The 11,285-nt window shown below is 39.1% G+C and overlaps 1 protein-coding gene across 1 annotated transcript in view; it reads left to right on the plus strand.

Annotated features, from left to right (window-relative positions):
* The window catches only part of raver2 (ribonucleoprotein, PTB-binding 2), an 84,177-nt gene that overhangs the window by 56,174 nt on the left and 16,718 nt on the right, over nucleotides 1-11,285 (plus strand). The window contains exons 5-8 of the mRNA XM_007550869.2: nucleotides 2,671-2,862; nucleotides 7,339-7,459; nucleotides 10,956-11,038; nucleotides 11,129-11,227. Coding sequence (XP_007550931.2) covers nucleotides 2,671-2,862; nucleotides 7,339-7,459; nucleotides 10,956-11,038; nucleotides 11,129-11,227 — 495 coding nt within the window. The remainder of the gene's footprint in view (nucleotides 1-2,670; nucleotides 2,863-7,338; nucleotides 7,460-10,955; nucleotides 11,039-11,128; nucleotides 11,228-11,285) is intronic.

The following is an 11,285-nucleotide window of genomic DNA, read 5'->3' on the forward strand; positions in this document are numbered from 1 at the left end:
GGTTCATGTTACGAGCACAAATGAGAAAAATTGAAAAGAAGGATTAAGTCTTGTTTCCTGAGCATAGATTGGATGATCTTTAGTTTTAACAGATACGGTAGAATAAAGATGAATTATAAATTTTCAATAAAGATAGTTTGATTCAAAATATTATTGTACCATCATATTACTGTAATATTTAGATCAAACTGAATGCAGATTGATCTCATTAAAATACAGAGGTTCAATAAAGCTGGTTTGTATAAAGATAAAAAAAACTAACAAAAAAAGAAGACATTCACAAAGGAAAGTAGAACAAAAAGCTGAAAAACATCATCTTAAATAGCCAAAAAGAAAAACTCCTGTGGTAAAAAACATTTAAAACCAGGAAAGCATTTTATGTTTAAATGGCATAAAACATGAGGAATTTTGCCATAGAGTATCAAACAAGGGAATTCTGAGTTGTTTGGATCATTTATCAGGAGTAAAATGGCCAACTGATTAATAAGGAGCCTTTATTTAATGTCACATTATCTTAAGCAGCTCATTCAAACCATCAGGTGCCTGCCTATTTCCTCAAACCACCTGCTACAAGCTGCTGTTGCTGACTTATTTCTCCTTGTAGCAAAGCAGCTTCCCGCTGCTTAGATTTCTAACTAAAAATTCCCGGTGCATTATGTGTATTCCCATCTCTGTGCAGTCTGGTGCCAGGATCTGCTTTGTGGAACTCTACGGGGAGGGGCTTAGTGCTCTCTCAGAAGAAATCCAGCACTTGTGCTGAGATTCATTGACTAAATACTCTCAGGAGCAGAGCCCATTGTCCCAGTACAACAGAGGAGCCGTTTATAGAAATGGAAAATGGCATAAATGTTTCTAGGAATTCTATCAGTGCACATATGCGAGTGGTGTTGAGATACTTGGACTGGGTTGAAGCTATGCTAATTCTCCAACTGTTAACACCGTAATGATCTGGCAGGACACTGTAGTGCAGACTCAGCCTCGTTGTTTGTGTTATATGAATGTTATGTTCCTGAACAGGCTGTGAAACATTCATTGCACATTTGATCAATGCTAAATTGGCCTTTTTCACGTTAAGTCCTCTGAAACATCAGACTTTGTGACTTATTGGACTTTGTAGCTGAACTGAGTGCTCACAAGTAAAGCTTGTTCATACCAATCTTGCATAATTTTTCTTCCTTGTTTTAGTCAAAGGATAAACATACTCTGTTTGGAGCTCTCATTTTAGTCGCATCAAAATTTCAAATAAACACACCAGAAACTGTTAGCATGGTGTATGTCATTGGAACGCTTTTAGAAAAATCTAAAGTTCCCATTTTAATGTGGTTTTACATCAGGAAATGCCTCAACTCGATTTATCCCATTTAAAAAAAAAATCTATTGGATCAAACAATACAGTAGATCAGGCGGTGTTTTGGGACTATCAGCCATTAGCTTTTAGCCATCATTATCCAACCATTCCCATTAGCTTTACTCTATTAGCCTTCTTGCATTATTTATCTGTTCTTCCAAATCGTGTCTAAGCTTATTGTCTGAGAAATTTGTTCCTTGCAATATTAGCTTGACCAGGTTTATTTTCTCATCTCGATGAAGGACAAATTAAACCACTTAAAATAGAAAACATGCTATATTTCCTAGAAAGAACATGTTTTTTACAGAATTTTGAAAAAAACAATTATGCATCAATTAGAATGAGTCAACTAACAGATCTTATGAGAAGTTGGCAGAGCTATCCTATCCCTGATTGGCATAAAGAAGATCAGAATCACTGAGTGTGGAGGTAGTTTTGTGAATGCAGGATCTTGCAGCAGTAAGTTCTAGTTGTCTGGCAGTCAAAACCCGTCAACGTCAGTGGAAGAATTACTCATGAATGTAGGGCCAAGAAAGAAACACATGAGAAAATCAAACTTGTGGATTGATCAAGGTGCGCACTCATTGTCATCTTCAGGAGAAATTGTTTGAACTTAATTTGCAACATCTATCCACCCATCCCACCCTCCTCTCTTTTAAAGTTAGATTGCTGAGCTAACAGGCTCAGCAGGGAAACTGAGACGTCCCTCTCCGCAGGAACTCCTATGATTCAATCTGACGTACCCCGGGGTAAGACTTAAAGAATGTACAATGTGATGCCAGATACCGCACCACAACTTCAGCACTCTAATGGAGTCATTGGCTCAACAGGTCAGGGATGAGTCTGCAGCAAAAAGGGGACAACACACTATTTGGCAAGTGTTATGTTGAGCCTGCTTGGTGTACAGTCCCTCAAGCCTGTTTTGGGCCAGCCTGAGGGTCTTTCCCCAGTGGGACCTGCTTAGTACAGATCCAAACGGCTTTGAGACAACCTGGTCAGAGACGCATAAATCCTCGACTGATGGTTCAATGCACAGCATCACAATTATTTAACAATAAACTTGTTTCATGTAGCTTACAGTCAAAATGAAGTATGCATCTTTCATAAGATTCGTTCTTGTGCTACATTTCTTAAAATTCTACATTTTCTTTTGCTTCTCATTGTGAATCCAGGTTTGAAGAGTAGATGGCCAGCACCACTTTCTAGCCAAATAGCCACTTAATAAAAGACGAACTAACCAAATCATGACTCTGCCCGATTGACAACTCAATAATATTTAGTTGTAGGGTAACTCTGGGTCTCTGTTGTTTTCCGTGCCGTAGCTTGCCCAGGATGAAGGGAGCCCAGTGAGAGGTTTTGGTGTGGTGGAGTACGAGAGCGCGGAGCAGGCTGAAGCTGTGCTGACGGAGATGGACCGGACTCTGGTGGGAGGACAGGAAGTTCGTCTTTCGCTCTGCACCCCCGGCACCTCAGGGAGAAGCACGTTGGCTGCTCTCATTGCTGCACAGGGTATGGTGAGTAAACCGCGCACAAAGAGCAGCAGCGCCAGCAGCACAGGCATATGAGGAATGGAGCGCATTGTGTTCACCATTCACCACTCGCAGCTTTTCAAGTACAAACTAACGCCCACATGTTGGGTTTTGAACCCCCTCTCTGTTAAGATTTCAAATGAACATCAGTTTTTCTACTAAAATTCTTTGTTTCGTATCTAACCCATTATTTGTTAGGAAATTCTAAAAGTTGAACATTACCAGTTAATCATATTATACACGCATTTCTTATACGTGCAAGTCAATCTTGGAAGGTTACTTGAAATAATGATGAATCAGTGTTGCATGTGGGTTTGAGGCTAGTAAAACCATAAAAGACATCACGATCCTGTTTAATTTTAAAATTAGACATTTGAAACAAAAACTTGTATCATTTGGTCAGTAACATTTCTGAATACGTCATACACCAGCTGAAAAAGCCACACCAACATGAAAATGTGATTTAGCAAGTTTCCCACCAAGCTCGCATTTCGCCACGGCTACATTGAGTTAACATTAGAGCACATGTGGCCTTGAAGACGATTCGATTAGACTGTGAACACACCAGGTTATCGGATAACTTTGTTGTTTAGATGCTAAAAACTGACTTTTCTATGGAAGGCTTGGTCATGTGGCAAATTTTGATATCTTGCCTTGTAACAAAATTTTCCTTATCCCCCATATGTCATCCAGTCTGCTGCATATTGACAATAATTGATAGAGCAGATTTGTCCATGCTGCTGTTTTACACCAAGATCTTTAATTTACAGCTCATTTTTCTTTCATGAGCCCTTACATTTAAATTGGAAGCCTGAGTTGTTCTCATCATTGTAATATATGGGAGATAATTATTTGTTAAAGTGATGTTGCACAGTTAATGAACTGCATATTAGATCCTTCTCTAGGTATCTCAGAGGTCTCTGATCTCCACTTCACTTTGTAGCATATAAGAAATGAAGTAATGTCTGCCATGATTACCAGTTGATCAAACCTAAAAAAATCCATGAACACTTATAACCTTAAACACGTCTAGCTCTGGTGAAATCTGCAGCGTCAAAGCATGTTTTTTTTGTTTTTTTTTAGGTAGGAGGTGTTGGCTGTATGTTGTTGCTCTCTAAAACTCCACTGTAAATTTAGTGCAACCTCATTTGTTAGACCTCAGATTCTGTGTGTGCCACTGGCATCACAACATTTCCTATCTGGAAAACCATATGCTGCATCACTGAATCACTGAACTTTGCGAGCATATGAGGGACAAAATGCTCACAGCTAATTGTGAAGCTAATGCCAACTGGTTATTTTGCATTCAGAGCTGAGACGAACCAGGGTTTGACTTGGTTTCACATGCATGAGCACCCTCTGGCTGAGAGACTCTTCGTAGCTGCGATGTCCCTCCTACACAGTGCTGTGGTTGCAGAGAAGCATTGACATGATAATTATAGTTCTGCAGACTGATTGGGCTCCTCCACTGTCTCCCGTTGCCTGAAATAAACTAAAGTCACAGCTTAAGACACAGCAATGTTCTCACACATATATATGTGCATCCAAATGTATGAGCACCAGCACACAGGATCAAATGCAAGTAAGAATTCATGTCAGCTGAAGTGAAGGGAATGTACCTGATAATCTCTGTGGGTTTGGTTGAGTAATTAACCTGAAATTATTGCCCACACTCCTGACAAACTCTTTTCGAGAAGTTACTTTAAGAGGTGCTGGAGGAATCGGACAGATTTACAACTAAATCATTTTTACTTCTTCCTTATAATTGATACTGAGTTTTTCTTTTCAAATTAATGCAAAAACCAAGCTCCTATAATTGTCCCCACAGCGTTAGCATCTTCCTCAGCTAGTCTCTTACAATGGCTTCCTGTTGCTTAGGGCGGGCTTCTTCCTCATCACCCTGTTAATTATCTCCCACCATTGATTACTGATTAGACTGAGATCTGGAATGTTAAAGGGTGGCTGTTAGCTCTTCCTGATGCCTTTGGTTGCGTGTTTGAGATCATCTTGTTGGGCTCCAGAGTTTACCAGCCAACTATGCTTTTGTCTTGAAGTGGTTGTAAATGAGTTTTTAAAAACAAAACACAAACAATTGTAATTATTCTTAATGTTCAATGACCTGAATTTATAATTAGTTGTAGTTTTGTAGTCTGTCTTGTCAAACTGAAAAGACATTGTCTGAATTCTTTAATTTTGAGCACTAAAAGAAACTGAAGCGTTTCATGGGCCGTTAAGTGAGGGTGAATTATCCATCAGAAGGCGAGGGTAGCTTCTGCACGACTATATGGCAAAAACGCCAAATACAGATTCATCCATGCAGTGACACAATCTCTCTCTGAAAAATGAAATAAAATTGCAACACTGAGTCATGAGATATCAACGGAGTACAGAAATGTATTAAAAGTTCCAAATTAAAATTTGCAAAATACAGGCCAAGAGATGCAGCTATCACAGCTACAACATTGTCATTTCCTGATCGGTATACAATCACCAAGACTGACTGCAGGTAAAAAGGTTCCCGTTAGTCTGACTTGTGTCTGAGTTCAGAAAGAAACTCGAGAAGGACAGAACAATGAAGAGGTGAAGAAAAAGGAAGCATCAGCGAGTACAGTGAGGTTAAATCTGTAGCCTCAGGGTTCTTCAGGATTCTTTCAGTAAATGTGAACTGCCGGTAAAAGAAACATCAGACCTTAAGAAAGAGATCAAGACCCACTCTGGGCTCCAGTTCTCCTCCGAGGCGGTTCTCTCATTCCTCCAGTTGGATGAGTGTGATGGTGAACGTTGAGGACCAGATGGCTCCCTCCTCCCTTCTTCTTCTGAGATACTTCTCGCCTTCCCTTCTTCACCGCTTTCTTACCTCCCTGGCATGAGTCTGCTGGTATGTAGCTGTTTTTTTCTTTTTCTTTTTTTCTTTTTTGGCCAGTAGGCAAACAGACCGAAGCATGCTGACATTTTCTCCAGCAGAAAAAAAAAAGAAATGAAAGCTCCTCTCCTCTCCTCCTCCTCCTGTCCTGCTCTTCTCTTCTCCCTCGAAAGATGCTGTCAGCTACGAGCGGCCTTGTTCAACACCACTAACACACACAAATGCTACTTTTTCCCTCCTGCAACACACACGCACAGGCATGTGTGCACTCGGCTCTCCTCATCCGCAGACGAGATGCAGTCGAACCCACTCTGTCCCCCATCAGTGGAGCTCCGTCTGTGGGATGTGACAGGGAGGAAACAAGCTGGAGTCATGTTGTAGCTGTGGGGCAGACAGGGAGGAAATATCATCATCCTGCTAATGTTGTTTTAAATATCGGTGTCTCTGGGCCAGCCGGCGAGTTCTGCTGCCGTGCTGTCAGTGCTGCTGAGGCTCTATCACAACCAGCATTTCCTCATTCCACTTGACTCATTCAGTCCGATTCCATTTGAGTTTGCTGAATTTAATTCGCTGGGAGTAATGGCCATTTAGATTGTTGTTTGGGTGTTTCTGACTGAACCGCAGAAGTCTGAAAAGAGCTGGTCAATTTTCAGCTCACATCATGTTTAATTGAGTAGAATTTTTTATGTTTTATTGTTTTGCTGATTGAATTAAAATATGTATACATGTAAGAATCCCTTATTTCAAGGTTCCATGTTCTTTGCAATAAAATAATATGCATCTAATCACTTTGCACAAAAATCTATAAAGAATCATCAACAAACTGAAACTGCAAACATTTCAATACACAATGGTCTGTGCCAGAACTTTTGAGAGGTGTATGGTGCACATTATCCTTCGCTCTACTCATGATGGTTTTTAGTGTTCAAATGTTTTGCCAGGTCAAAGAATCTGAAACCTAATGTACAATGATATCATGGTTGACATAGGTGCTTTCCAGAAAAGCTGCATTTCATTTTGATGTCCTGCATGCTGTATTTTCTGAGATGTTTCTGCTGGTTTTGAGTCATTTGGTTGTTGTTTCCACCTGCAGCAATTTAATTGTATCTCAGATTTTTTTTATTTTTATTTTTTTATGTGATTTGAAAATTCTTTGCAAATAAGATGCACATAAAATTCCTTACTCTGTGCATATTCTCATTGAGATTTTTCTTCACACTTCAGCCACGAAGCGGTTTTAGTTTTTCCAACCTGATGCCAATGAGTATAATTGGCTAAAAATGTGTGAATCTGAGCACTTCTCCAGTATTTTTCTCTCTCGTTTTTTTTTTTAAACCCTTCCAATCCGATGGCTTCAGTTTCTCAGCTCTGTCCCTCCATTTCTGTTTTTCTCTTTTCTCCCTGAGACCAACTCCTCTCTCTGCTGACATTGCAGATGCATTTTTATGATGTAAACCTTTGTAATGGTTACCACTGCTTCCAGGGCCTTCTAATGACAAGATCAAAACACATCCTGCCGTAACACATACACACACACACATGCACGCAAACTTTTCTGATAACTTGTGTGGACATTGTTTTTCTTGTCTTCTCTTCAGATTCTGAGTAACAGAAAAGGCTTACTACCAGAACCAAACCTGGCTCAGCTGTTGACCAGTATGACCAACCCAGCTGCCCTGCAGATCCTTATGAGGCCGTACCAGGGCGGGAAGAGAGGAGGTATGTCTCCAGTTCAAAACTACCAGCATTTCTACAAAGAACACTGATAATTATCACAATATTTATGCTGTTGAGGTCTGATCACTGGCATGATCAGATCAATATTCTACAAAGCTTTTCAACAACGCTAGGTCTACATTTTGTTGGATGTTGCTATTTGCCATGTAAAAACAGAGATCTAAACATTTTATTCTGACTTAGGGTGGGCAATATGACAATACTAGATGGGAACCTGCCAGTAGTAATGTATGTGTAGTATTATTTTATTTATTATTATTATTATTATTATTATTATTATTATTATTATTATTAATTTTATTCACAGTTTAAAACAAACATATCACATGTTGATATAAACAAAAGTTTAAATGAAAATAGTTGGATGAAAAATATCTGATAGTCTAACCCTTCTCTCAAAAGTCAATTCACTATAACATGGGCAACGAAGCATCAATCAACAATAATGAGAGATTTTTAAATACAAAACTGGTAATGTAAAAAAAAAAAGTTGGTTTTGGTTATTGAAAATAAAATTACATTTCAAGTCCTGTTCTGTTACATTGCTATCAGAAATGTAATTTTTTTTAGTTGATGCTTAAGGGCTTCATCTCAATGTTGCTGCAGATGTTGACCGAAGGCCGTAAAAACACAGCAAGGTTCTTTAACCACCATAGTGAACAAATTGTTTAATGCAACTCTACTTTGGACTTTATAAATGTACAAGTGAGGCTTTCTGAAGACATTTTGTCCTCTTTCTCTACTAGCTAGCTAGCTAATGAAAAGGATGTAAATACTTAGCTGAATGTTTGCTTTCCTGGTCTGGTTCGTCTGTTTAGCTTTCTACTGGTTTGTCAGATGTGTTGGACTTGTATCAGTTTATTTTTTTGGCAGGGTGACTAAAATGTTAACACAGTGGTTTATTCCTCTGCTAAGAGCCTCAACCTCGAAGTATTCTCTCTGCTCATAAAAACAGTCTGAATGCTGAGTGCATATGGTGTCTAGGTCTCAGACGGTAATGTAACACTGACAGGTATGACATTTATAAATCCACAAACCGAATATCGACCGCAACAAATACACCGCGTGCACATTTATGAAGCTCCTAACTCCAAGTAGGACGAACGTAATGGATTTAGGCTTAACAGGTGATGTTATTCAAATTTTACGATTTCAGGAAATCTTTTGTACTTGCATCAGATAAAGTTCAAAAGACGAGAAAGCAATGGGCAACACAATGGCAGTGGTGAAATTATTGTGAAATATTGTGGGCAAAAGCATGCATTTCAGCCAGTCTAGTTTTGAATTATAACAGATCATAACATCTACACTGAACAATGTTTACACTCTGGTATGAGAAGATCCCTTGAGAAAATATAACACCAAATTTCTTTCTGTTTGCGTTGATGTTTGTTGAAACATGTAGAATATGTATAACTAAAAAGCACTGACCCAAAAACTTGCACATCAACAGCATGCATGCACATTCAAGACTTTGTATAGTGTAGCAGTTTTAAAGGCCTATCAAAGCCTTAAACTATTTCAGTAATCTTCTCACTCCAAAGGGACTCGGCTGGTAATCAAAGACCTGCCGTCTCTGAGTGCGTCTGTCTGTTAGGCTCTCCTATATAGGCTTCTGTAATCATCTAGTCTTCATTATTTGATGAATGGCTAATCAGGTATTAAAATGAAATTGTGTGACATTAGTGGAACAAATGAGAACAGGAAGGAGGGAAGATGGGAGAGGTGGTGGCGCTCTCTTAAACAGGAGCATGCACAATTAAATTCTAAAATTAGGACCTTGATTAAATGTTAAACTTTCTGCACCTATTCTGGTGGAGCCTACCATTAGCATTGACGCTTAGATTTATTCTGAGGGGGCGGTGAAATTTGTGGGTAACTCACTGCACATTAAAGCTGAAGGAAAGGCAGAGGTTGGATGGTGCTGACTTATGAGTGTGGTGCATAAAATCAGTCATAATCTCATAAAATGAGGCTTCCTCTGCTATTAAAGCTAACCTAAAAACAACATATTGTGTCATTTTGGTTACTAGGACTCAGTTTTGATGTTGTTTTTGCTTCTTTCTTGTGGACCACCTACCGGCAAAAACAACTTAATGAATTAGTATTAAAATGATTCTCTCATAGTGTCCCTGTACTGATACACCATTGTATTGTTTCTTCTAATCTGAACAGGAACTTGAGCTCAGGTTGTTACTAATATTCAGTACTTGCCCAGTTGACCCAGTTTTCACAAAGTACATGCAAGCTATTGGTCCTTCATCTTTAGTTCACTCCACAGATTGAATCCCAGTTGGGGATTTGTGCAAGGCAGTCAATAATGTTCACTTTGCCCTAGTGGGGATACTTCATCACCAGCAGTAACTTAGTTTTCGGTTCTTGACATATTGGAAGACAAGAACACAACTTGGATTCAGTTTAGCTGTTGACTTCTTTAAGTTTGCTCCTTCCAGCTCTAAAAGATTCCCAGTTCCAGGTGTTTAAGATGCCCTTCACATTTAAATGCAGCATGCTTATGGATATCTCATTTAGTAGATCAAGATGGACATCTAAAAGTTCCCATTGACTAGTTTACGTCAGCGTTGCATTTGGACCACTGAGCAGCAGGCCAGTCCCCTTTTCTTCCTTCTAATGTCTCTGTCTCAGGAGTGACTTTACCTGAGGAATGCAGCAGTTTTAGTCCGTGTCCTGGATATGTCTTTGTGTGGTAGCTGTTGGGCATTTTTTGAAGTTCTTCCAGACTCTTGAGTAGCTTTGCTTCACAATGGTCCCACGGCTGGTTTCTTATGCAACTTTTTCTACTGAACGTTTTCCTTCCACTCAACTTTCCATTTATATAAATGCTTACAGTACTATTTAAGCTACCAGCTTCTTTAGCAAAGATTTCTAACAATAATTCGTAATTTGTCTGAGAATCCAAATTTTGGATTTTCATTTATATTATGAAATAAGAGCTTAAAGTATCACTGAGTGTTATGAATGCATATAAAGACATTGATGGAATTGATTGCTTAATGATGTTCTTATTGGGGTTCACATATCCTATGTAGCACATAGATGCTTTTTATTTTTTAAAAAAGCATTTTTTCTGTTAAATTGGATCTCAGCATCAGTCTCAACAGTAATGGTTTTTGCCTAGCTGGTTGCCTTATGCAACACAAAGAAAGCCCACAGGTAATTGCTGTAACATTTTCAGCCTCTTTAAATCTAAACAAAATTGTACATTTTAAACACATTTGTTATATGGTCCATAATTTCTCTGATATTACATGTCTTGTGTTGGTTATGCAACAGACAGCTGTGTGTGTGTGTGAAATGTGCCTTAAGTGACTGACTGCTTACAGTAAATGACTTAAAACTTTATGTGTGTTCAATTTTGGGATGATTGATTTTGTCCATTAGTGGCTTTTAAAAAATAGGAAGAAAAATGCAAGGTGAGGCACTGATTGATGTTTCTGTGCATCATTTTGTTTTTTAGGAAAGTACGGGCGTAATGCAGGCCTCCCGTTCCTCAGACCTCCTCTCACTGCTGCCCTCCTAACACTAGGAAAGGCTCACCAGGTCACACATCATCTTTGTGGGATTTTCACAGCTACTATATTGGTTCCCATGTGAAAGTGAAGTTTTTATTATTTTGCTGTAACCCTACAGAATGCTATGGTTGGTAACGGACTTGTCCTCCAGAATCTCCTCCACATGCAGCTCGCTCAGCAGCAGCTTCTTCACATCAAAGACAAGCGCATCAGCAGTGTAAGACAGCTGAGTTTTTTTTGCGTGTGTGTGTGTGGGTGTGTGTGTGTGTGTGTGT

Source organism: Poecilia formosa, unplaced genomic scaffold, assembly GCF_000485575.1.
Source record: "Poecilia formosa unplaced genomic scaffold, Poecilia_formosa-5.1.2 Scaffold38, whole genome shotgun sequence".
Classification (NCBI taxonomy): Eukaryota; Metazoa; Chordata; class Actinopteri; order Cyprinodontiformes; family Poeciliidae; genus Poecilia; species Poecilia formosa.